Source organism: Semicossyphus pulcher, unplaced genomic scaffold (genome assembly GCF_022749685.1).
Source record: "Semicossyphus pulcher isolate SPU_LCO1_2020_fin unplaced genomic scaffold, fSemPul1.0.p SCAF_15, whole genome shotgun sequence".
Lineage (NCBI taxonomy): Eukaryota > Metazoa > Chordata > Actinopteri > Labriformes > Labridae > Semicossyphus > Semicossyphus pulcher.
Genome location: NW_027211659.1, coordinates 23,702,645 through 23,730,637, shown reverse-complemented (window position 1 = coordinate 23,730,637; position 27,993 = coordinate 23,702,645). Strand labels below are relative to the sequence as shown.

General features: G+C 40.0%; 1 protein-coding gene across 2 annotated transcripts in view; it reads right to left on the bottom strand.

The window, feature by feature from the left end:
- The window catches only part of pcbp3 (poly(rC) binding protein 3), an 84,371-nt gene that overhangs the window by 22,035 nt on the left and 34,343 nt on the right, over positions 1-27,993 (bottom strand). For both annotated transcript variants that reach the window (XM_069662884.1, XM_069662883.1), the window contains exons 4-6: positions 27,245-27,351; positions 26,836-26,940; positions 235-399 (exon numbers count right to left, since the gene is read on the bottom strand). In XM_069662884.1, coding sequence (XP_069518985.1) covers positions 235-309 — 75 coding nt within the window. In that variant the 5' untranslated portion in view covers positions 310-399; positions 26,836-26,940; positions 27,245-27,351. The remainder of the gene's footprint in view (positions 1-234; positions 400-26,835; positions 26,941-27,244; positions 27,352-27,993) is intronic.

The following is a 27,993-nucleotide window of genomic DNA, read 5'->3' as shown; positions in this document are numbered from 1 at the left end:
TTTCAGAATGAAAGCAGATGCCAGGTTAGGCTGTAACAGATGTGCAGCTGGTGGAGTGTTTGCGGCTCTCTATGTGAATATGAATCTCTCAGTAAAACTAATTTACTGGATTGTTATTGCATAAAAGCAGTTGTTTAATCATTTTAAGTTAATTTTGAGAGCCGCTGAGATAAATCTACACGGGCGTGACTAAGCAAAGTAACTTCAGAGATTGTAAGCCCGAGATTCGCTTACTTTTCCATGCATGAGCAGGCGGATTGTGAGGGTGACATTGAGGCCACCCTCTGACTGGACTTTGGTGGGCTCCATGCTGAGGGGAAGTGACAGCAAAGCACCGTCCTGGAGTGGGATGTCCTCAGAAGGAGAAGGAATGGGATGGTATTCCAGCCAGCCAGTCACCTGCCAAACACAAAAACACAAAACACATTTTTTATATGCCCACATATTTTAACAGACAGAGCACACATATCAGATACCACTTCTGCTACTGCAATGCTTCAGCTTTAATCAAAAGTCACGTTTTTTATTATATGTACGGTGACACAATGTCAGTAAGAGTGCTTGTTAAGGACTTATTATCCGTATTATCCACAAATTCCTATATTTCAAAGTAACTTGTGGTCACTTATATTATAGGTACCTTGCAGGTCATCCAGCATGTCATGCTTTTGCTAATTGAGCAATTAATCGGATAAAAATAAAATGCAGTAAAGAGTTCCCCATACAATATTTGCTCCTCAAGTGATAAATTATTGTGCAGAGAAAATGTGGTTATTATGTAATTAGATTCAGTTCCCCCTGGGTGTATTTGTTGTTTTAAAATTTCTAAATTAAAAAAATAAGTGGCTCGTTTTGTTTTTAATTGGACACCACCGTACACATCACATGAGGGAGCAATACCGCTAACCTTTTACATGGTAATTAAGAGTACTCTATTTATTGGTCACAAAGGACTGTGCCAGGGATGAGACAACATGGCGATAATGAATAGATCAGATTTCCTCCTGAAATTAATATCTCTGTGTAATATTGTTCGCGTGACAATGCAGCACGGTGACTTGCAGGTTCCATAGTCTCAAGGTCTTCAGTGGTAAAAGCCTCTCCTCTCTGAGTCAAACATTCAAGTTTTCCTACTGTGTCCTCATCGCAGTTACTTTGCTCCCTTTTCCTACGAAGGCAAAGGCAAAGAGGACAGTCTGTATGGAAGGCTGTGCCAAAAGGTAAAAGTTACATTTTGAGGAGAATAAGTTGACAGAATCGTTTACTTTTTCTTTTTTTTCTATTTAGATTAAAGTATTTGTGCGCTGTTGTGTCTACAATATGTATAACACAGAGAAATCATGTCAGACTGAGTGAAGAAATAGTTTCTGAATGATTTCCACGCAAGTACTGAGCTTAATATATTGTGTGAGGCCTTCATATAAATGTGGTGCTCACAGTTCATGAGAAAGCACAACTTCCATGTGAAAATATATTTTGCCACCAACACAAAAAAAGGACGACATACCACATCATTTCTCTGAGGTATATTCAAATATCGCCTGCACTGAGTGAAAAAAAACTAAGATCACCCTTTTTATTGGTCCCCAGTGGCTTGAACTGCTTTCTCTGTCTTTAGTATCAAGTGTTTTTTTCTAACTATTTGACTATAGTCATTTCACTCAGACAGCATTATCCAAAGCTTATTTTTAAGCCAGCAACAGGACCTTCTGTCTACATCCATTTCATATTCTAAAGATGCTAGGCAGCCCCGGGGTTTTCTCACCAGCCTCTTCCTCTGTCAACTAATGTTTGCTGCAGCTGGTTGGATATTTTTGGTGGCTTGTTTGGCTACATATTCACGTCCACCAGCAAATGCTAATTTTTGGCTGGACACAACCTTAGGCTATTGTTTGTTTTGGGCAGGTACAAAAAAACAAAACAGCCCTTTTGTCTCTAAAAAATATTGCCTAGACTTCAGGCAGTGTTTGCACTTATGAATAATTCTGGGTTAAAACACACAGACACACACACACACAAACAGAAAAGAAAAACATGATGGTAAAACATTCCCTTTATATTATGCCACATGGTATTATAAATGTCTGTCCGTTTGAATGGTAATAAAGGGAGTAGCTTGTATGTTAAAGCAATCATGCTATAACTAATAGAGTTAGCATGATTGCGGTGATGGACTTTGGGCTGCTTCTGTCACCATTTGGTGGGTTTTGAACACCATTTATGTTCAAAAACAAAGATTTTGTGGTTTCCACTCACTCTCTGTTTACCCATTTGATTGACATGAGTTGTATTCAATTATATGAATAAAGCAGGACCTATTTACTTTGATGTCATTATCATTAACAACAAAATACATTTTCTTTAAACATTTCTTAAATCAGAAATATCAATTTAAGTCACATTTTATCAATTAATAAATGCCTAAATAATGCCTTATTTTTTATGTTATGTTTTATGTGCATTTAATGGCATATTCATTTATTTATAATTATGTTTGATTTTGGCAGTTTCACTCTTCCATAATACTACAGTTTTTAATAGGTTGGATTTTGGTGTCACATTTCATGGCAGTATATGATCACATTATTGTGGTTTTACCACAATGCCAATTAGTGTATTTGGTTGTCTAACTGCACTATTTTTGGACTGCCATTGCATTTATCCAGCATTTTAACTTTGTTTATTTGATGCAGATATGAAGCTTTGCGTGCCTATGCTCTGTTTTCTAAAGCTCGTGTAATGGTTTCACGGTTTTACAAGGGTTTCTGGCAAGGATATGATTTGGGCTGGAAGCTGTCAATCTGATCTGGCAACACTAATCAGCAGCCTTCAATGGAGGACGCTGGTGGGAAGCTAGGTGAGTCTTTCCCAGTTAATTCCCAGTCTTTACACATCGAAATTGTGAATGGACTAAGGAAACTGTAGGTAAATGTTTAAAGAAGCCAGCCATACAGCACAACAAGTTCTCACCGCACAGCTAACACGTGTACTGCTTATGATATTAGCTAACTGACCATGCACCATGCTATCGCGAGCAGGAATGGAAAGCGGACGTCCGAACTTTACAAAACTACGCAGCAACTCATCAAGTGTCACATTAACGAATGCAAACATGGATATTCAGTCAACAAACTGACCTTCAAGAGCCGGGTAAGGACCATCATCTTGATAATGTGAGTAAAATAACCCTCCTTCTGTCTCAAGCTAACTACCGGTAGTAACTTTACTGATTGTTAATTGGCTTCACGCGCTCATTGTTTCTGCAGTTTCTGATGTTAGAGGTTATTGCTTTGATGCACGCGCTGCTGGACTGTACACTAAACACAGTGTGTTGTCGTAGTTTATTTTCCATTACTTTTTATTTTTCGGCTTTCGGTTTTTGATTTCAGTTTAGTTTTACGAGTTTAAAAGTATTTTTATTTTGAGAAATTGCCTAGTTTCAGTTTAATTTTCATTTAGTTTTGGTGTTAGTTTTAGTTTTTCAGGTATTATGAGAAACGCCTTGATTTAAAGAAGCTGAAAAAGTAGGATGATGTCCCATTTTATGCAAAGCCATTTTATTCTTGTACACCATGAAACATTAACCATGCAATTCTATTTAGTTTAAGTTCGTGTTGCACTGTTAATCTTAGTTTTTAGAAGTATTCATATTGCAAGATAGATATTGACAGTATTCAAGTAGAACCATGGAACTTTATTTTTGTAAAAACGAACAAGATGATTATGACAAAAAGGGGGTTGTTTAACAGCCCCATACAGAACAGAACGTGTCCTAGTCTTGCTGTTGTGGTGTAAATCGGCCAGAACTACGACCACTCCACTCAACAAACCTTTCCTATCATATAGCTGAATCTTAATGTCTCTGGTGTTTGATTAGGCTAATGCAACACCTGCAAGACTTAATGCAACACTCAAACTAACATAGCGGCCCCTTCAGAGCAGTGAGGAAACATTTTGAAAACAGGCGAAACACCCCTTTCATATGCGTCCTACTTGCTGAAAGTCCAATGACCACAGTGTGTTTGTTAAAAAGTGGCAGACAGCAGAGTGTGTGTAGCACCTTAGGGTGCTAACAAGCTCACATGGCAGGTAACCAACCAGACTCAATGACCTGCTCCCTTCAGCAACCCTTTGAAGCAAAGCATTGTTTCTGCTATATTCATTCTGCAGCGTTGCACCACCGCTGTTAGATAGCTGGGCTTGTCTTGTCTCGGGCTATAATGACCCAGGGACTTAGGAGCATTAAAACTTACAAAACGACTTTTTCCAAATGGCATATTGATTTAGTGATAATCATCTAAAACAAAGTCTAAAATTGAGTAAAATGGCACATGTTCTAATAAAAAAATAAAAAAATAAAAAATTGAGAGATGACGCCTTATCCCCCCGCTGAATAGGTGAATTTAAGTCTTCCACAAACCTTTAACACACTGAAAATGTAAGCCTATGGTCTTGCTTGAAGCATTTGTGTCTGTGGTGTTCGCATTGATTTGAGGTAAATGGGAGCCTGTCATACTATCCTGCTTATTGATTATTGTTAACCAAATCATAATCTCCTACTATGTTTTTAGGATTTTTTTTTATCACAATCTGCATCTTGCTGCTGCCCCCCAGTGTTTGAATGAAACAAGGTATTGGTGCTATTTTCCTTGCTGACTGTAATATGTAAGGGCACAGCCTCACTCTGTTAGGTTAATCAGTCCTCTACTTGTGAAAACACTATTTAAAGTTTTTGGTAAGTGCAGCATGTAGGACAGAAACCAGGTGAGAATGATATTAGAAGAGCATGACAACATTTGAGCCTCTCTGATGATGTTTGTCTTGTTAGCCTTAGCATGCAGCTCTGTCAAGATGAAACAATGTCTGTGTACAGATATAATCGTTTGCTTAATGAGCTTCACAGGTGCTAGTAGGTGGATATTTATTTATTTGTACAGAACCAGGCTAGATGTTTCCCCCTAGTTCCAGTATTTGTGCTTAGCTAAGCTAACCATCTCTTGACTGTCACTTGAATTTACACTTCTATTGCATACAGTCCTCACTGTTGGTTTCTTGTGGCGATGTTGCTTATGGCTAAACAAAACAGGTTGAGGCATGTACAACCAAATAAAAGTAACAATTTAGCAAGTACAACCAAATAACAGTAACTTAGGGGTTTGGGACTTTAGACCAACAGCAACCTCCGGTGTTGAAAAATGAAGCCTATGCAGAAGTGCAAAAAAGCTGCAGTTCCTCGAGTGGCCACTTGAGGCTGGCTCCAGAAACCAAGAAATAACATTACAGCAGATGGGAAAATGTAAATTTTTACAGCAGAAATAAACATGTGGCACAAAAAACTTGAAACAATTTTATTGTTCAAGATAACTGTACGGGGGAGTGATTTTTTTTCTTTTAACAAACACACCCATTTTAATTGATTTAAGCCTTAAATCATAGGGGCCAGGTCACTTGAGTGCAGGTGGACACTGCCGGCTGTCTGCAACACTGACACACAGTCACTGAACTTAACTTCGTCTGTTTGTGTTGTTGGAGTCTTTTGGGGATTTTTTCATTCAAAGTTCATTAAATAATTGGTCTCTCTGTGGGATTTATGGAACTTTCTGGCCGTGCAAGAAGTCTGTGCTCCTGCTTTTCGGTCAGTTAAATGCTAGTGTTATTGTATTGATATATTTTTAGCACTAAGTAGCAGGCCATACCTGGCTTGTTAGTCTGTTTCTGTGTTTATCAAACATTTATTTAATCGTTCGCCAGTAAATAGGAGTCAGAAGTTGTTGGCTTTTCCCCCATGAGATTACAGCAGACCGTAGTGAGGAGAAGAACAGTAATTTTAAGTTTCCCAGTACATGTTGTTCACCTGCCGCTATCTCAACGGTAGAGCGAGTGGCAAGTCCACTAATTCTATAAATTAACACCTGCAGTCAGTCACCGTCACAAACAGAACCTCCTCCTGGGAAAGTTAAACTTAGTCGCAAGCTAATGTACCAGCCACACCCCCACAGACTGTTTAGCTTTGATAACTTGGCATTTTTCAACCACTTGCTGTTCCGTAGCACCACCCTCTCATCCAAATTTGGTCACTTCAGGCTCCAGTAAATCAACATTGCGGCGGCCATATTTTGGCTTCATTTAAGAAGTCAAGAAACCAATGGGTCACGTCAAGGTGGCTACGTCCACTATCTATGCTTTAGACATGCCAATTGTAGTTAGTTTGTTTGTTCTCAACACAATTTGCTGAAGCTGTTTTTCAAAATAGGATCATTGTAGCTACTTTCAAAGAGCAAAGTAATGCTAAATACACATCAGTCATGTGAAGCAGGTTTTTCTGTGTTTGACAGCTCATGGTTTAACAATTTAGCAACATAGCAGGGAACAGCTGTCAATGATGTCAATGGTCAACAAGTTTCTATTCAAAATAATTAACAATTGCTTTGTATTGTTATACCACTAATGATTCACTGACATCTAGCTACAACTCAATAAATACCACCAACCTATATCCAATCTGTTTTTAGACTGTAGGTCACTTGGAGCAAGAATCCAATTACACATAATTAATTAGTTTCTACATTTAATGAACTGTCACATTCTTTTTTCGAAGTTGTTTCTTATCTTTTTATGTTAATTTCAACCTTTTAACTTTTACCTATGAGTATCCCTGGAAAGCTGTATTCACTGTTCAGAATGAGCATTAAACGACCACTTTATCATTCCCAGTGTCCATTCACTGTGTTTCTCAGGACAACCAGTACTTTGGGGATGCAATTATCCATTGACATACAAAGAAGGATTAACAGCAGAAACATAAAGCTTTCTCAGTGAAATCAGGCAGGAAAAGGAGTGAAAGAACATAATTATAGTCCTTTTTTCCAATTGAACCAGCTGCATACATTTGGATTTAAATGTCACATCACACATGCCTGCTTATATAGGAAGGTAAATGTTATTTTGTTATACACACACACATACACACATACATGGGTCTGTATGTGACTGACCGACTGAGTAACGGTACTTTCAGAGCCAAATCAGATTAAAAAAAAAATTACAACGGCCCGGGAAACACTTCAAAATAAAAGCATTGTGTACAAACAAGGGGACCCAGAATTCCAGATCGGGCTTTTACTTTGAAAAAGCGTACCGGAAGTGTTGCTACTTTACTCTCCATGCCTGTGACTTTTACTACAGGAAGAGATGTTAATATTGCTGTCAGAGATCAATAGGACTCGTCACAATTCATTTTCACTGTGTATTTTGACTGAGAAAATAGGCGAGGCTGCTATTCTCTTGACTCGTCACTGTTTTGATGACTTGCGACTTGAATTGGACTTGCGAGTTAATGACTTGAGACTTGACTTGACTTGAGGCATGAGGACTCAGGTGACTTGTGTGTGTTCATAAGTGTGAATGTTCTGTTAAATATAAAATGATAGAATTCAATGTCGTCAAGTTTCTGTCTATCAAGTATGTATTTGCCTGTTTGACGTTGTAGTCTAGCTGTCAGTATCTCAGAATATTAAATGAATAAGCTATTTGTTTTTGCTTTGATTACATTTATTTCACTGAATATCAATAAGTATAATACAGATACAATTCATTGTCATACTTTTTGAATGAATTGAATTGGCCAATAACATTGTTATTAGACGGCTTACTAATACCTTGTCTTTTCTCTTTATAAAGACTGGGTACTACAGGTAAGAGTGCTGGATCTTGGGTAGAAAAAAAGTGACTTGGGACTTGACTTGCTTTGACATAACTTGTGACTTGACTTGACTTTCCCAAGAAAAGGTAGTTGAGACTTGCTTGAGACTTGAGCAAAGATGACTTGGTCACAACACTGTTTCTCACCCTGCCCAAGTCCACATAACTCCATATATATATACAGTAACTGCATATAATATGCATTATCAAACACAATAGATCCTATTAGCTGTAAAAAGTACAGCCTGTTTCTCTTCCTGAATTTTTTTGTCAAAAAGTCACCCTTTGCACTCAGGAAAAAAGGCTGCATATTTTGGAAGCACAGCGGACACCAGTCACTAATGCACTGTCCCAGAACTTTACAAAGCAGACATCTGGATGTAAACTGTCCAGCGTCTTTCCACCACTTTACAGTTCCTTTTTTGACCGGTATTTTCGGCTTAAAGAGCAAAGAAGTGCTTATTCTTATTCTAGAAGTCCATGCAGATAAACCGTTATAAAAGTGGCATCACTTAAGAATGTAATTTGCCTCAAAGGTTCTCGTGTAAAATTACAGATGAACTGAGAACGTATTTCAGCGAGCCCTTTGCTTTTCTGCCTCCTGTAGTTCAAATCACACGAGCATGCTGTGTTTCTACATATAGCAGAGGACCAATTAAGTGCATTTTCTTGCCAGGAACGTCTTGAGATGATAACCTTGAGGCATAAGTGTCGCCCTTTTGTTTGGGTTAAACATCACCTGCTAGCTACTTTGGCTAATTAGAGCTTTCTGCCTTTAGCAGGGCAATTTGTAAGATTTCAAAATGGTCTCTCAGCCACAAACAGCTCAATGCATTTGGGAGAATTAGCTATAGAAGAGAAGAAAGGCAAGGTTCAATATACAGGCAGATACACGCGCTGAGAAGCCCTTTGTTGCAGACAGTCAGCCAGGGAGAAGCCATTGTGCCAGACCCATTTCTCCCCCGAAGCAGACTGTAAACGTGTCATTTCCAATCAGAGGGCATCTCAACCTAAATTACAGTCACAAGCTGACAGCCCCTTGCATTGTTCTTCTGCCACCTAGCATTATCGTGGAGGGCTAAAATAGTGGAGTGATGTGTGTGTGCTAATAAGCCATACAAGCTTTCAGTTCTTTTCTTCGGGTTGACCGAAATTATGTAATGAGAGACAGTTCTTGTTTTTATCATGCTATCAGTAATTGGTAATGGAGTTAAATGACAAAGAAACAGCCCACAGTGACCTGCCTTCTCTGCTTCCATACAACACAAATGCTTGAAATTCATGGTCCAGACATTTTCGGACTGTCATTCACACAGATTGGCTTAAACATTCACATAACTGCCTGTTTAGAACAAATAATTTAAGCATGATTATGTTGGCTGAAAGGACTGTTAGTTTGAGTTTTAACCCTGCAATCATTAGTTTCACTCTGAATGTAATGAATGATATATTCATATTAATAATACATGTTCATAATCAACATGACAGCAGCTCTGCCAATCAGGGCGATTCACTGGAAAAGTTTTAATTTGGTGTCTGCTCGGATTATCCTTTAACCCCCCATGGTGTCGTACTGCATGCACAGAAAAATTTGTCGCCATTCAGAAAAGGGTGTGCAATAAGAGAATAAGTCTGAGAATTACAACATATGACCACAGAAGTAGAAAAAAAAACTCATAATCATTGACATGAATGATTACTAAGAAATTATTTACCTTTATGCAGCTCCAAGCAGTTGACCACCACTTCAGCTGTTAACAAAATATTAAGTAAAATGGACTGGAAATATTGTATCTCCCTATCACTAAGACCAGATTAAATACTGTCGTGTCATTGGCCAAGACACAGAGTCACATGGGCGATGCATCACAACTCGTGACACTGCCTTTGGCGTGTAACCCGAAAATACAGTTTTGAGCGTCAGCGTCTAGCCGCTTCATCATGCTTTTACCACGGCAGGGCATCGCTTCATGGGCATTTGACTTGATATGTGCCCCAGATTAGGATCGCCCTGGGGCTCTGGGGGATTTGAGGTGGCAAACAGTTGAATGGGTATCTGGCTATTCTAAGTGACACGTCAGTGAAGCCATCAAACATGCTAGCATTAGCTCTATGCTACTGTCGGCTTTCTGCTAAAGCCGTTCATATACGGCACCAGTGATTCTGTACATTGTACTTGCATTGATGAAATGACATGTAAACATTAACATGGAACCATTTTTACACATCAAACCCAGCACAGTTGGGCTGATAGAATATTCCACAGACTGAAATACTGTATAAGTAAACCCACTGAATACAACAGTCAAGCTGCCTAATTGGTTACTTTTGCCTCGTACGATGACCACACAGTTGTGATTCTTATGTCTCTGTGTTACAAGCAAACAGAGTGAGTGCTAATCTGCTCTGAAATGTTGTGACTTTATTTCTCTGCCTGAGGTCTGAGACACTTTCCAGCATATTTGTTGATTGACTGATAACACATTTGCAATTAGTTTCTGGGTCAATAACAACACTTGCAAATCTTATTCTTATCATATTGTCCTACTTTTATGTTTGGTTGATTAATTTGGAGTCGCTCTGCTAGCACTTACTGAATTCAATGTCTGTAAGTGACAGATATGTCGAGTGTTATAACCATCCTGATGGAGACCTTGCATACAAAACTTAGGTGTGTGTGTGTGTGTGTGTGTGTGTGTGTGTGTGTGTGTGTGTGTGTGTGTGTGTGTGTGTGTGTGTGTGTGTGTGTGTGTGTGTGTGTGTGTGTGTGTGTGTGTGTGTGTGATTTATTAGTTAGTCTGTCCAACAATTTATCTTCAGGGTAGGACAATTTAATACACGACCTCATACTGGAAGCTTCTATATTTAAAGGGCCAGTTTGCAGTTTTTCAACCTCAGTCCTATCATCCTATTACTGGGAGCTAATGCCATTATGGTAGGAAAAAAAAAAAGGAATTTGGCTCTGTGCCTTTGGAGGACGCTATCCGCTTCTCCAATAGGCCCTTGAAAACCTCCACCTGACTATGTAAAATGTGTCATCTGGCGTGGACCAGGGAGCTTGCTAAACTACACTCCCTCAATCTAGGATGCCTGTCTCCGATTGTCATGTCTCGTTCCAAATCGTCAGGTTTGAAACGCAGACTGCAGACCTGAAGATGTGTTGGATGATTCAACGGTATATTCTCATTGTATTTTGGATTCTGTACCACTCTGAGCTGTTTCCTGCAGCGATCAATCTCCTTGACTTCGAAAACGGTAGTATTTCACTCCAGCGTCTCTCGCTGGACCGCTCCTTTCAGAGGGAAGGGCGCAATGAACGCTGGGTGTTGTAGGAATGTAGAATGGGTGAAACCATGAGCTGTTTGTACAACTTTCTCCACAGCTATGGCGCCAATTTCAAATATTTTTGCTTCTATTGATTACAAAGAACACCAGCTTTGACTGACAGTGGCTTTTTCCAGGGGCAGATCCTTTAAGCTACAGCTAAAGCCATGTGTTTTAACCTTCTATTCGTTTATTTGATAAACACCTCCTCCAAATTTGCTTATTTCATTGCTGTTATGATATAATTCTACGCATGTGCAAGAGGACTTGAAATAGATCTTAGAAATTGGTCTAAAGATGATAAAATACTTAACAAATCTTAAAGACAGAATATACAATAGATATAAAAGCATTACCAATGTTCTGATCTTTTTACAGCTAGCAGTCAACATTTCTACCTCAGTCATTAGATCCTAATGCAGCGGTGCACTGGGGCCACAAGTTGAAAAAATAGCATTGCTTTGGCTGAAATGATCTGTCAAAGAACAGAAGGGCACTTTGTGTTCTAAGTGTTCCCTTAAGCCTTGTTTAGCTGTTGCACCACACAGAACTGTCACAACACTCTAATGGAAACTTGTGCCTGATCCCACAATTGGAACTGTTCACAATCCTAGATTTTAAAGGCATGATAAAAATTGATAAGTGCATGATTAATTACACAACATGCAAACACAGTAAGTAAAAATAAGGGTTCATTTTTTTCATTCTACCAAATTTTAATAACAGAATAATATAATATAAATAATATAACAGAAACCGAGAGAAACAACCGGCACGTTTTTGCTACATGTTCCTTTAGGCCGTGTTGTATGTTACATGGTTGCTGCTCCCATGCTACTCCCATGGCCTCTCAGGTTCAAGCTATTAACTTTCCATACAGTGTCAACCTTTTTCAGAGAAGGTGAAAAGGTTAAGTGCAGTACTCATGACTGTGACATATCCTGGACAAAAGAATTCATCTTATCAAAGTATTCTTGTGAAAGCCTGTGCAGAGGAATGAAAGAGGAAAGGGCCGAGGTCACAGTAATTTCAGATATATCCTTTGCTCCTCTCTCATGGATTATTCTTGTTTACCTTCAGGCCTGTAAAGTGTGACTGAGAAGGCCATTGCTCACTCAAAAACAAACACATCAGTCATGGATCCGACACCATATCTATATCTCGAAAGAGAAGGACTGAGTTCTATTAAAATCTGAATAGAGGTTCTTTTATCTCATGTGATATGGATTTACAATTAAGTGGGACAAATTACTCAACAGGCACGTTGTTGTTCAGTGTATAACAAATAACCTTTAGGCAGTGAATCTAATTTCATTGGCATTGAAACATTTTTTCCATGACTGCATTTTCACAAGATAGATCACAAGTGTTAAATGGTGTTGGTGTGCAAGTATCAACACAAAATGGGACTGTTTCACCGAGAGCACGTCATCCAGCGCCCACAGCACTGTCTGAACCCTCTAATCACATCCCACCTTTACAAGCTGATTGCATTTAAATCCTCTATCAAAACATGTTGCCTGTAGATGTCAGACAAAGTTACTTAACCCCTTTTCCCACTGGTCCAAAAACTCACTAACACACAGCTTCTTTGCTTAGTGGGAAAGGCTACAATCGGCATTCAGACCCGGGTCAAATGACTCTGCAGTAGACCAAGGTTATTATCGCCTCAGCTCTGATCAGAATTGATGGGAACAGAAAACCCGTGTCGACATGCTAAGCTCCGCCCCCTTTCCGGAGCGATGCTATGCTCTGTCGGTAACTTCTGCGACTCCTTGTCATCTGAGCTACAAATTCTGCCCGTCTCCATCCGAGCAATGCTCAAACATCGTTCCAAATTTGTCTGCGCCGAGTTTGATAAATAAATGAATAATAGATACAATAAAGACCTAACCACCGTAACATCTTCACTGTTTGCTAACCCTGTTTCCAGCGCGTTCGTGACATCAGACAATGACCCAGCAGAAAAGAGACCGAAAGGAGTATACTTCACTGGCAATAGGAAACGAGACCATCGGCATCTATAAGCGGGTACTCCCGGGTCTGTTTTTTGTGACCATGCCCCTTGGTGCATGGAAAAATGTCATTTTAATCCTTTTAAATCACATCCCCGGTAATATCGTACATCTATTTGACAATGTAGGCCAAAAAAAATACAGAAAAATCAATTTCTTCGTATTCTTATATCAAAATCCGATAATTTTTCCTTTCGGTAAAACTGAATTTCACGCGTGTTTATGTAAGTTAGCACCAAACAATTTCAACCAATCAATCTGCAACATTTAGCCGCAGAGCCCCAAGAACGCTCGGTCAGTTAGCTAGCTACTGCGCTGTCTGTCTACTCCAACTTCTCAACGATCAAATCAAATCCCTCCAATGATATGTCCCGCCTGCACGTCCTGTTTCACTCGGAAATACGCCACGATACGGAAGCTAGATACTCTCGAAATGCTGTTTCAGCTCGACTTTAAGTAGAGGCTAAACAAGTGTTCAGTTTACATTGCTACAGCACAGACCACAGACAGCTGGCTAAACTAGCATTGTGACTTTATAAAATAAGATTTAGAATAGGACATGGTAACACCCCTAGTTAGTTACAAGTAGTATATCCTCCTTCTCATAGGCAAGGCAAGTTTATTTATATAGCACATTTCAGCAACAAGACAATTCAAAGTGCTTTACACAGAACAACAAAAGCAAAGAAACACATCATAAAACAAGACATTAAAAAGCAAAGTGAAGATAAAATAAAAACAGCTGAAACAGAAGCCGTAATATAAAAGAATAAGAGTAAAAGCTACAGTGCAGATATAAATAATTAGAACAGTTATTAGAATAAATGTATTAAAATAGTTTAATAAAAAGCAGCCGTGAACAGATCAGAGTCTTCAGGCTTGATGTAAAAGAAGAGTTTCAGCAGACCTGCATGTTTCTGGGAGTTTGTTCCAGATATACGGAGCATAAAAACTGAACACTGCTTCTCCATGTTTGGTTCTGTCTCTGGGGACAGAAAGCAGACCTGTCCCTGATGACCTGAGGGGTCTGGATGGTTCGGACTGTGTCAGCAGATCACAAATGTATTTTGGCCCTAAACCGTTCAGCGCTTTGTAAACCAGCAGAAGTATTTTGAAGTCCATTCTCTGACAGACAGGACGCCAGTGTAAAGACCTCAGAACTGGAGTGATGTGATCTACTTTCTTGGTCTTAGTGAGGACTCTGGCAGCAGCGTTCTGAATCAGCTGCAGTTGTCTGATTGATTTTTTAGGGAGACCTGTAAAGACACTGTTCCAGTAATCGAGTCGACTGAAGATAAATGCATGGACCAGTTTTTCTAGATCCTGCTGAGACATAAGTCCTTTAATCCTGGATATGTTCTTGAGGTGGCAGTAGGCCGACTTTGTAATTGTTTTAATGTGGCTTTGAAAATTCAGGTCCGAGTCCATGACTACACCCAGATTTCTGGCTTGGTCAGTGGTTTTCAACACTAATGACTGAAACTGTGCGCTGACTTTTAATCGCTCCTCCTTAGCTCCAAAAACAACTATCTCAGTTTTGTCTTTGTTCAACTGAAGAAAATTATGGCTCATCCACTCATTAATTTATTCAATGCATTTAACTAGGGCTTGTATGGGGCCATGGTCCCCTGGTGACATTGTGATGTAGATCTGTGTCGTCTGCATAGTTATGGTAACTAATGTTGTTGTTTTCCATAATCTGAGCCAGTGGAATAATGTAGATGTTAAACAGAAGAGGCCCAAGAATGGAGCCTTGGGGAACTCCACATGTAATCTTTCTCTGCTCAGATGTAAAGTAACCTATAGACACAAAGTAGTCCCTGTCCTTTAAATAAGAACCAAACCAGTTTAGTACTGTGCCAGAAAGTCCTACCCAGTTTTCTAGACGGTCGAGTAATATCTTTTGGTCAACTGTGTCAAATGCAGCACTAAGATCGAGTAGTACTAAGACTGAAACTCTGCCACTGTCTGTGTTTAAGCGGATGTCATTAATCACCTTGACGAGAGCCGTCTCAGTGCTGTGGTGTGGTCGAAAGCCTGACTGGAAGACATCAAAGCAGTTCACTGTCAAAAAGTGGTTCAACTGTTGAAAGACAGCCTTTTCAATTATCTTACTTAAAAATGGTAGATTTGATATAGGCCTATAGTTCTTCATCAGTGATTTGTCTAGGTTGTTCTTTTTTAACAGTTGCTTGATGACTGCTGTTTTCAGGGCCTGTGGGAAGACACCTGAGAGAAGAGACAAGTTTACAATCTGTATCAGATCTGATGCCATGACTTTTGAGACCTTTTTGGAAAAAAAAATCTGTAGGCATAATATCAAGGCAGCAGTGGGAGGATTTTAGGTGTTGTATAATGTCCTCCAGGTCTTTATTGTTGATCAGAAAAAAATGTGTCATGGTGTTTAAACTGGTTTAAGATGAACACAGCACATATCCTGAACCTGATATTGAGTTACTGACTGCTTGTCTGATTTTCAGATTTTTTTCTGTAAAGAAGGAGGCAAATTCATTGCAGGCCCTGGCTGAGTGAAGTTCATGTGCTACTGACGCAGGAGGGTTTGTTAGCCTGTCAACAGTGGCAAACAAGGCACGTGTGGTATTATTGTTCTTGTTGATGATATCAGAGAAGAACGATTGCCTTGCATTACTCAGTTGTGAATTATAAATGCGGAGTTTTTCTTTATAGATGTCATAATGAATCTGAAGATTTGTTTTTCGTAGTGTTTTTCATAATGTTAAAAATCCTCCTTGAGAAGCATTTATTGGGGGGATTTCAGCCCCATTTAAAGCCTTGCTGCTATGAAAGAGCCATTTTATTACCTGGAAACCATCAGACGACAGTATCTTAGTGACATTTGGTAAATTTAAACAGACACCTGAAGCTTTGACATTTTCAATTACTGGAAACTAAAATACCATCTTTTTGAGCAAAAACCGAAACTTTTCTTGTGTACTCAATTAATTTTTACTGTAACTTTTTCAATTAGATTGAAATGTCTTTTGGTGTAAGGCCAGCATAAAATGTCTTGACAGATGGGAGATGCCTTCAGCTTTTTAGAAGTCTTTTAGTGCAGTGGTTCTCAGCTAGTGTAGCCTCAGGACCCACCACCGCCTTAATGACAAATCGTGACCCAAATTTTAAAACCTTACTACTACTTAAAAATAGTGCAGTTTGGACCTGAGACAGAACAAAACATCACCATATGTCAGCATCACAAAACACAACAGTATAATAGTCGAGCAAAACCAATATGACCAGCAGGTGGGAGTGCATAAGAGGAAAATATTCCCTCTACAATCAATACAATTAACAGCCTTTTTTCAACAGAAATAAACTAAAAAAGTGCAACATAAATGCAACTACATTAGGGCTCATTAAGTTTCAAGAATGTAAATGTAACTGTAGTTGGGATGACCCAATCAGTGGATACATGAAATGTGAATAAACTACACTACTACTGCATGCAGCTTATAGGAAACCTATGTCCAAAATAAAAGCGCAGCATAGACTTTTTGTCACAACTTTCTTTTTTTCCAAGCACACGTCTGCGACCCAGCGACCCTCTTTTGAGTCCGGACACACCAGTTGAGAACCTTTTGTTCGAGTGTGTGTCTAGCTTTTATCTACCAATAATGTCATTTTACACTCCCACATGGGTGTCTTCAATGACTCTGGCTGATTACATCTTTAGTTGGGGAACATAGTTAGCCCATCCTACCAGGTGCAACTTGTCAATCAAGTCTATGTATACGCCCACAGAAGAAGTCCGACATAAGTAAAAAGTTTAGCTGAATAAACAAGAGTTTACTTTATGAAGCAAATCAATGCAGCAGCCAACAGTCAACTCTGCAGGATAATTCTCCAACAGTTCTCATGCAAACAAACAGAGTGTACACATCACCACCATCATTATCCCTAATGTAAACATTAGAGCACAATATGAATTGTAACAATTATTGTTTCGCTTTGCATATTGATTACTAATATCACCTCAGTTAGCCCTAAAGAGTAAATATGCATGCCTGTGGACTGGTATATTACAGGAAACATGTAGTAATAGCTGGTTGCTTTTGGTAGATGCTTCTCTAATTTTGTTTTCCATGATAAACTGCAAAATGTGGTTTATGAGATAATTTTTAAAAAGCCACGTAGGTGACAGCTTCTCCCTGCTTTAAATCTACTTTAAAGCTATTTTTGCAGCAGTAGGTAAATGTTTGAGAAACTTTAAAACCCAGAACCTGTCACATCATGTCGGCCATACTGACTGGTCTCTGATGTTCATATGAAAGGGAACTAATGGAGGGAAGTAAGCAAAAAAGTGAAGCTTTCTCTGGATGCAGTATTTCTTGGCACCTGATAAAAAGACGGTATTTTAAATATTTAATTTAGTTCATGTCTTTGAGTAAGAAGGGAATCCTTTCACTGAAATATAGTAAGAGAAAAGAAACCAGCTGCACTCTGACTTCTTGTGTAATTAAAGAAGGCTATGTTGTGTAGTCTACAGCTGTTATCTGACAGAAAGTGTCAGCAGCAGTCGACACTGTGGTCAGTCTCTCAGTTTTCTACGTGATGCGGAGCAACACTTCCAGCGCTGTGTGACAGCTGAGCTCTAACAGTCGCACTTTAAGACAGCAAAAAGAAAGCAAGTGACACTACAGGAACAGCTTGTCGACAAATAAGAAAAGTTTACTCTGCTCAAAGTGACAGCTGAACTACTTTAATTAGTCGAGACTGTAAGCACATTTTGTCAGGACAAGAGACTCGACTAAAGTGGTAAATGTGGAGGTAAGAAATGACTGAAGGAGGCTTTCATCAAGCTGTGGAGCTGTTTAAACTGGTTTTATAAGTAAACTAGAATTACCACCTTGTGGTTGTATGCCTCCACCAACTGGAGTCTGTGTAGACTCTAGATGTTGGAGTTAAACAAAAGGTAGAGTTCAATATTAGCAAGATCTAAGAGCTTACCAGAGTAGCAGGAGGCCCCCTCTCCCGGTTGCCATCCAGTGAGAGGAATTGAAAAGGGTGGATTCATACAAGTACCTTGGGTTAGGGTCTAAATCAATAAGAATTGGATTGGAGTGACAATATGAAGCATTATGCTGTCACAGTGAAGTTGACCTTTTATCTTTTGGGTATAAAATGTCATCACTTCATCATTTTAAACCTATTAGAAAGCTAGAATTAGCGTATGAATTCTTGATTTATGGCCACCAAAATCTAATCAGTTCATTCTTGACTGCAAGTGAACAGTTGTGCAAAATTTGAAGAAATCCCCTCCAGGCGTTCATAAGATATGTTCACAAGTATAGAATGGACGTGAGGTCACAGTGACCTTGACCTTTGACCTTTAGCCACCAAACTCTAATCAGTTTATCCTTGAGTCCAAGTGGACAATTATGCCAAATTTGAAGAAATTCCCTCTCGGCGTTTCTGAGATATCGTCTTCACAAGAATGGGATAGACGGACAACCCAAAAACGTAATGCCTCCGGCCACGGCTGTCGCCGAGGCATAAACGTGCTCGCTCTCATTATTGTGGTTACTTTACTGAAATAGAATGATTCAGTTGTTACACAGGTGATCATGTATACCTGTGTTTTGAGTAAAAAAAATAGTTTTGCAGCCGAGATCCAGCGACACTGAACAAAATCTACAGTGTGATGACATTTGACGTGTGTCTTTATGAAGTCACACATCGCTGTCCGAATCTTTCCTCTAGTTACATCTTGAGGTAAAGAGGGGAACACACGACAGCACATGACGTCTGTCTAAACATCCACATCCTTTGTCTTCCATGTGAGCCCACACGGGGGCCTTGATGCTTGTCAACAATGACATCTGTGTCTTTTGAAGAAAAGCTGCAATTTTAATACACTTGCTCCCTGAATCGGCACAACCCGTCCTCTGAACAAAGACTGCTTCGTCTGTCGACGTGACTCATCCAGTCTGGGCTGTGTGCGTCTTTTGACACACATCAAGTGTCTCGAGCAGCTGATTTGGGTTGATCTTTAGTTCAGTCAGAGACAAACTGGCCTTTTAGATGTAAACAAATCAAATATTAAAGAGATTAAAGACGAACGAACAGAAATGTCAGATGTTTATGATGTTATCAGTTTAGAGGATATCAGGCTTAGAGAATAGGTCATGTCTTGTTACAAATAGCTTGCAAAATAATTTTTTGGTTAGTTTATTGACCCTGTTCATCTTTACTGACTGTTTATTTTGAAAAACAGAAATAAAACCGATTCATGGTGTAAACAATGTCCTTGTGTATGGACAGATAACTTTAACAGCTAAATAACTGCATGAAAAGCCTCAGTGGACACAGCAATGACTGTATAGATGGAAGGATCCTGCATGTCGGCGTGGGCAGCTTCTTGTGTTGGTCTAATGCAGACGTTCACAGATATGGAAACTTCAATGATTGTTTTAGTTACCTTGATTCCTCTCGCCGTTCCTCCTCTACTGTCATCAATAAAGCTGTCAATCATCATTTTTACAGCATCAAATAACTAATTAAAAATAAACTTGTCAGAAAAATTAACACTTGGACGTAAATCAGCATGATACGAACTAACTATAATGACAGAAACCATGTTTGAGAAAAATGTATTTGACGTGTATTTTGATTTTATAGTTTGACTCATGTGCCATCTGTTAACATGGAGGAGGCGGGCTTTATGAGCTATACTGCAGCCAGTCAGCAGGGGGCGATAGAGAGGGTTTGGCTTCACTTTTAAGGAGCTGTCATGTCGTCCATCTTTTTATACAGTCTATGGGACACAGTGGCTACTTCACTACCAACAGCATTGTAAAAAACATCTGCATGCATCACAGCATGACCCGCTGTCACCCTTCTGTCCATAAGCATGAAACTGAGGGCTAACACTAGAGTGGCTTTTTTTTGGGAATATTTCAGGTAAATACACAAGTTAAAGAAACAGACATTTTGCTAAACTCATTGTAGAGGTAGCCAAGAGGCAAATGGGCGGCTGTTAAGCCAGCATTTTGCACTTGGGGAAACTTCCCTTGTTAGACTTAAAGTTAAATAATGAGTCTCCAGGATCATGCTATGAAAACAACTTTTAACCAGCTCAATTAAAATCGACTTTGTTGCATTTCTGCAGAGTTGGTTTTAGCTTTCCTCATTGGATAGTTTAGGGAAAGTGTTGGAAAGGGTTTAACTAACAGAGAAATAATGAGGGCAGAGATGCACTGACATTTCAGTGCAGAGGTTGTTTGAGACCTCCTACTATAGAGTGTAGATTCATCAGGTCGTTTTTATACACTCTTTGAATGTGCTTGCTTGATTTTATATGGAGATCTGTATGGGAATAACATGTTGATGAACCCCTGAAATAAATTTGCACCAAAGCCCCCCGATGACCTTCCAAACAGCAGGGATACATTGCTTTCTCCCTGCGGTATAGGAAAGCATTCATACCGTCAAAGGCCTACCAACAAGACCCGCAAAGTTTGTGTGTGCCCCTCTCTTTGCCGTTTATTCCCCAGGGGCTCTAATAGAACTGCTCAGTAACCGCAGTAGTTGCACAGGCCATTTAAGGTAACAATGGGAACAGGTGTATCAAAGTGAAGCATGAAATTGCAGAGAAGGAGCGTGTCCTGTAAAACCATCCTAGAAAAAATGTGGGTGAGTGCTCCTGTTTTATATCTACAACGCAGCTCGTGCCTCCATGTTTTAGTTTGATGTGTGCACTTTGTGGAATAGGTTCATACTAATCCTATCACCAATCACATATAATCTTATTCAGGGTAAAGTCAACAAGCCCCCTAGTCCCAACAGAGATCCTACTGCGCTCTCTATGGGGATGTTTTCTGAGTAAAGCCTCTTTCTAGTATTCTCAGTGCTCTGAATATTGAAATATCAATGAGCAAAATGCAACTGTAACAAATAATACAGGTTTACGCAACACTTATTATGGCCAGCATGCCGTTTGTTATGCCGGCAGCTGATGACCTCATTAAATTATTGGCTATTTTGCCTTCGGAGGACGGCTCCAGAGAGTTACAGCGGGAGAGCGCCCTGGAAATTTGAAAAGGGTACGCGCACTGGAGAGCGGATAGAAAAGACAAGAGATCAGCGACCGATTAAGCTATTATTTTCATGTATGCGTCCTTGAGAAGTCATGTAATATCCTGCGTTGTGTAGCAAGACATGTCCAAGATAATTGCACAACCATGTCATTCATGTGTGACAGCGACTTCCCCCTCCAACCAACAGTTCAAGCTAAGCAAAAGTTCTATTAGTGAATTCAAACATTTGTAACTCGTTAGGATGACAGCTTATTCATTTTTGTTCAGTACATTTAACAAGGCGGAGGTTTTCAGAGGAAAGTTGTCTAAGCTGCACGTGCAGATGTGTATTGAATCTCCAGTGTGTTCACGTCTAGTTAATCTGTCTGTAAGGTGAATAATACAGACTCCATATTATGGCCAGGGGTAGCAGCAGCACAGTGTTCTTCCCTTTGGTGTTCTGAAAGGAAGCCAGTATCTGCTGACTTAGTCCTATCAGTCCAAAGCAGCGCTGTGTGGAGGGAGCCAGCTTGGATATTTTTTTCCGAGGATCAATCTTTAAAGCTTTGTGCAAGTATTTAATAGTCGAGACACACGTACATGTGTATGTGCAGGCACGTACATGCTCAAAGGATTTGGATTCAAACAGGCTGACGGACTGATCAACATGTCCATGCAGAATAACATAAAAGTGTACTTTATTCTTTCTTCCCCCTCACTCTATTGATGTTTTTTGCCTTCAAATAAAGCGGTGATGCTGAACTGTCAGCTTACATGGACTTTAAAAAACGAGTCCAAGCTATGCAATATTACTCACGGCCACACATACTGGCTCCACTGCAATGTGAGCAATCATGGGGAGGAGAGCTGAATTGCAGGAGTAAGACATTTGTTGCGGTTACATGCTGTTTTTAAATTTTTTAATCTGATTGAAATCATCCTAATAAATATTTCCTGTCATCTGTAAACATGAGTTGTGATCCAGTACAGTCTTGTACTTGACATGCGCCAGCACATTTAATGTGAAAAGTTGTATGACGTGATATTTTATGCATTCTTCTATCCAAAGGACTACCTTTCAGCAGCAACTGTATCTGTGTTTGATCAGCTTCCTAAACATTTTTATTGGTCGCAATAGTTGCTCTGTTTTGTTCTTAATCAAGCAACCGCTTTCAACAACATACATTTCCAACAACTTTTATCCCCAGTCTAGTAAGTTGTGTTAATGTAACTATTAGCTGATTTTTCCTACGTCAATAAAACTCAAAAGAAGAAAAAGTAGGCGGAACATAACAAAGCAGCCATGAAGTGATGAAGTTAAATTGTTAATATGTTACAAAAATGATCTTTTGTTTAGTTTTAGGGCTGCACTGTGGTGCAGTGGTTAGCGCTGTCGCCTCTCAGCTAGAAGATTCCTAGTTTGAGTCCTGGTTCAGATGAAGTGGACCTCTCTGTGTGGAGTTTGCACATTCTTACCATGCAAGCGTGGGTTCCCTCCTGCTTCCTCCCACAGTCCAAAGACATGCTTGTTAGGTTCATCGGTGACTATTCCTATATAGTATACTGCATACTGCGTTCGGCGGTAGTATGTAGTACGGAGCTGTTCACATTTATTTTGCAGCATGCAACGCCAGACGGCAATTTGTGGTCTGGCAAAGCGGAAGTAAACAACAGCCTGGCAATAGAAAAAAGCTGCTTCTTTAGCTAAAGTGCCCCCTTCTGCTCTTCTGCTGCCGTCTGCCATTTCAATTGCCATTGTGATGTTCCAGGGCTTTGCATTGTGGGATACAGGCGAGGTGGACTGGTCCGATGCATACTGGAGATTTTTTTCTGACATCCGGATGTTTTTGGCATACTGTAAATTTTGCTTTTGTGTGCATACTGCATACTACATTTTGGCCAAATTGGCACGTACTGCTAGAGTCTGTCTCTTTGTATCAGCCCTATGATTGACTGGCGATCAGTCCAGGGTGTACCCCGCCAGGGTGTACCCCCCCACACCCGGCCCTGAACAGGATAAGCGGTATAGATAATGGATGGATGTTTTATGAAAATGCTTACCAAAGGTTTGTTCTGATGAAGAATTTTTTGTGCTTTTAAACCAATTACAATCAGAATATTAAGCTGCTTTCAAAGATTGCCACTGAGTCTCAGATTATCCCAGTAAGAGTTATACTCGGTGTTAAACACTGCAAGACTTGTACCGCGCATCTCTCATGCATGGGTCTAAGTCGCTGATAGGCTTCCATTTCCCTGCGAGCACCATTCCAAATATTTTGTGCTTTTGATTAATGCTTTAAAGGTGTTTGAAAAGGATTCTGTTGGCACTGTCCATTCATTCCAGGTGACATATTTCTAATGAAAGGTGGGGTTAATATGAAAAATGGGTCACATGCAGGAATGCAGTGTGCTGTTCGAGAATGACAAAAATATATCAGGCTGTACACAGTTGTACTTAAAGTAACTGAGCTGGACTCTGTTGTCGTTTATTGCCTTTTAATCTGTGCATAGTCAGCTTACTTAACTTTTGCTGTGCATGGATGACTCCCTAACAGAAAATAGAAAACAAACTGTTCCAGTTCAGGTGCTGCCTCTTTTGAAGTCCACATATCACAGCTGATTGTGTTCTTATGGTTGCCAATGCTGCCCTGTTTTTTTTGTTTCTCTTTGTTTTTGCCTTACAGCTTTTTCAAACTTGTCAGTCCTGCCTTTCCTTGGTGACCCCTGACCCCTGGTAAGATTGCTAAAGCTGCTAAATCAAAAAGGGGACAATCTGCCGTAAGAAATCCTTCCTCACACTGAACATTGTGAAGGACATTTCTTTAACAAAAAGGGCAGCCCTCTCTCTTTACAGACGCCACAGTGGACTCCTGAGATTATTCTAGGTGTGCTAATCAATCTGACGATCCCTGCATGTTATATGTGTTTGTGAATGAATTCAGCATCAGCTTTCATTCTTCACATACATTTTTCAAGGCTGTTAAATTTTGATGTGGAGTGGGCTAAGATATATCAAAATGTTTCCTAGTGTAAGACCTGCAGTAAGTAGCAGGTGAAATATCAGCTTTAATTCTGTCTAAATGGATAAAGTGCAAACTACTACTCGCTTCAGTTAAAGGCACTTTCTTTCACTTTGGAGCAGCAGACACACATGGCCTGCAAATGGGAGTAATTATGTCTTTGAGGTTGAAGCCGTAGATGTTTTTTCTGTTTCTTGCTTTTCAACAGGACTGGAGACCTCGTGAATCTTTGCCCGCTGAATGTGTGCATAGCACACTGGCTCCCAGGAAACCTGTGACTGCTATGAACTGAGAAGATGCTTACTGACAAACCAGGGCTGTCCGTCAGCAAAACAAAATGCACTTAACTAACTTACTGACATATATTTTCCCGTAGTGCACCTAAGTAAAAGAAAATCTTTCATATTACCAAATATTTAGGCAAAACCACTGCTGGGTCAAGTCTAAAATGCCAAAGTTTGGGGCTGTGGCTCAGTGGTTGGTCAGTATCTGCTGAGTTGGTCGTCTCCCAATCTGAAGGTTGGCAACCATATCCCTGACTGCTACAGCTACATGTCCAAGTGTCCTTGGGGAAGACACTGAACGCCAATTTGCATAGCCTTTTGTGTGTGAAGTATTTAGTTCCTGATTGGAGATTGCCACCCTTTGCCATCAGTTTGTCAATGTGTGTATGAATGGGTCAATGTGACATGTAGTGTAAAAGTGCTTTGAGTGGTCAGAAGACTAGAAAAGCGCGAAGTAAGTACAGTCCATTTACCATTTACCAATGTGAAAGAATCTGTAAACCTTGAGGCTCATGGGAGATTTTGTTTAAACCCTGTCCTTCAAAATCCAGACCCTCCTGGAAGTTGCGATGCTGCAAAGTTCAACCAATTGCCGCTACTTTTTCTCGACCTTGCAATTTTGGCCAGTTGCCGCAATCAATAATTTCACCAATCATCTTATTTTCGCGCACGTGTGAAGTTATTTAAGTTACAAATCTTCCTTGATATTCAAAATATTGAACCCCTGAGGTCTGCAATGTCTTGTAAACATCAGAGACAATATTTTAGTGTTTCTTTAATGTCTATGTAATGCCGCAGCAGAGACTCTATTGTGACCTGCCTACGTAATGTGGCCTCAAACTACAGTGTCTTTCATGAGACTCTATACAGCAGTGTTTCCACTACATAAATTCTGCTGCGGCAAAATTATTGCCCCCGCTTACTTAGATTTCTATAACGTGTCCCGAAGTTGCAATTAAGCGACTCCGCAGAGATTTATGCTCCAAATGAACGGTTGTTCACCTGCTCTCCTCGTTGAGGAAGAGCACTGAAACAGTGACAGGAGTCACACGACATCAATCATATGTGAAGTCATGGCAACCAAATAAACAACAGTGAGACCAGTTTACTCCTCACACAGTATTCTAACAGCAAAAGAGGGTCCGACATCGGACGCTCTCTGTCTGCACACAATGCAGATCTGTAAACAGTCCTATTGTGTATCTCCGTATGTCCCTATTGTAAATGCATTGATTGTCGCTGTTTATAAAGTTTATAAAAGGTGCAGATGTCATTTGGGTAACGATTGATCGTTTTGATCGCTGTGTCATTACTAACATCCCTCGTGCTCACGTGCTGTGGGGGCGGGGCCAGCAGCTGTGCTGAGAGCAGAGGTGCAGGTGTGATGGGGGGGACCGAAGCAAAGCAAAGCGATCAGATTAAAGAAGTTTGTGAAGTAAAACATAATGAGGTGAATTCCATAATAATACATCCAGTGCTGGATGTGTTCTTGTCATTATTTATCCATGTTCACGTGCTGAAAAATGTTAGCCATCCACGTAGCAACTTCCTAATGCCTTGTGTTAAATCTAATTACCAATCAGATGCTGTGTTCCTAACTTTCCACCAGCAAAGGCCCTGTTACTGATGTTTGTGTCAGCTGATTTCAAACAGTCATTGTACAGTGAGATAGTCACCCCCCTGTCTCTTATTGTTTTACTGCCACAGAAGACGGAATAACGAGTAGAGCAGCAAACGTGTAGATTCTCCTTTGCACATATGGATAACATTAAATGTGCTGCATTACAAAATGACCATTTCATGGCTTGTCCTTCAGTTAGAACACATTATATTTGGCATGTTCAGACGGAAATTGAGCAGAAGTGATGTCAGAAGACAAACTCAGTCAAAAGATGGCTTTATTGGAGCGTTTGCCCCAGTTGCTCACAGCGAATTGCAACTTTATAAAAAAGCTACAGTGAAATTAGGCATTTTTGGCTGCAACAATCATAGAAAATGCCTGCGAAATCCTGGAGGGACTGAAAATAATACTGTTACAGAAGCTGGTGAAACACAAAAGGGATGACATTTGGAGGATTATATGCTTCGTTAATTAATTTATCAGTGCAGAAAAGTGAGACGGGTATTTAGACAGACTGGAAAGAGGACGATAAACAAGAGGTAGGAGAATGTGGAAACAATGGTGAGCAGCCATTTGATTATTTAATTAATTAAACATCCCTTCTATTTAAGACCATTGTTTTCCACATTATATCATTGATACTCAGACCTGCCTTCAGACCAGATTAGATTCAATGAGTGGAAGGCAAGGCAATAGGCATTGGCACTGCCAACATCAACCACCATCAAGTCTAAAGTTCGAGCGAGGACACCTGCATGCTCAAACTCTGTGTAATGGAAGCGCGTGAGTTCCATCAGTTTACTATCGACAGATCCAATGAGTGTCGTTACTCACCAGGTTAGCGCTGGATGTGTTCTCAGGGCATATAGGACAGCAGACGCTGACGCAGATCAGTTCATCAGCCTTTGGATTTCCCTTCAGGTTGAGAGCCAGCCCACGCTAAAGCCAGGGAAACATTAGAGACATAAAAAGAGAAGTTACAACAAAGGAGAAGACTTTTTTTAATCAAGTTTGTGTATATCCAGTTAGTTTCTTCTTTCAATTTTGACTTACTGAAGTGACAAAATGGCTTTTGTAATACAAAGGTTGTTTTTCTTTTAACGTGTGTTTCTGCATTGGGTCGATACTTTTTAAAGCAGAATAGGCCTCTCTCCAATCACTGGCTTTTAATCACAGAAGAGCGACCATCAGTCATGTTGCTCATAGTTTGTAAAAGTATTAATATTAAAACGGTTTGACATACCGAAGAGGGATCCCAAAAGTCTCCTTGGTTTTTTCTTCCAGGTCATGTGACCTGTGGCTGGCAGCCTTCCAGCAGAATGGGGGAGATTGAACGTCTGGTCCGCACACCTAAAGGGAATAATTTTGCATTAACATGGCTGGGTCCTCAACAACTACATATTAGCTACATCATAAGGATCATGATTTTAGTTCAATCTTAATAAACACTAGTCCCAGGTCACTATGGACTTTCTATTAGACCGGATAAAATGAACTGAATTTGGAATTATACAAAACATTTGGAACTGCACTGATCAAACTGAGTCTGAAGTAGACCTGCCAGAAGGAGATGTTTTTACAACCATAGTACTACTGCCATTGCCAGCTGTCACTAATATTATCAAGGCTGCCACTGATGTGCTTATGACTCCGCCTGTCACTGTCAACCTGCAACTTTCACTGCTGCTGAGAGGAAGGTTTGCTCCACACCACTCAGCCTTATATTAACTAGAGACACACACATCCCTTCAACATAGGGTGACCATACGTCCCGGTTTGACCGGGACCGACCCGCTTTCAAGCTCTGTGTCCCGAGTCCCAACAAATATCTTTAAAACACTAATATGTCCCGGTTTTGAACAAGCTGTTTGTGTTTGAACTAATAGAAAAACATCACTAATGCACTGCAAGTTAAAGTTTAATACTGATTTGTTTGTACATGTGTCAATCAAACTCAGTGTGCGGCTGTTGCTTAGCTAGCCCAGCTTATCA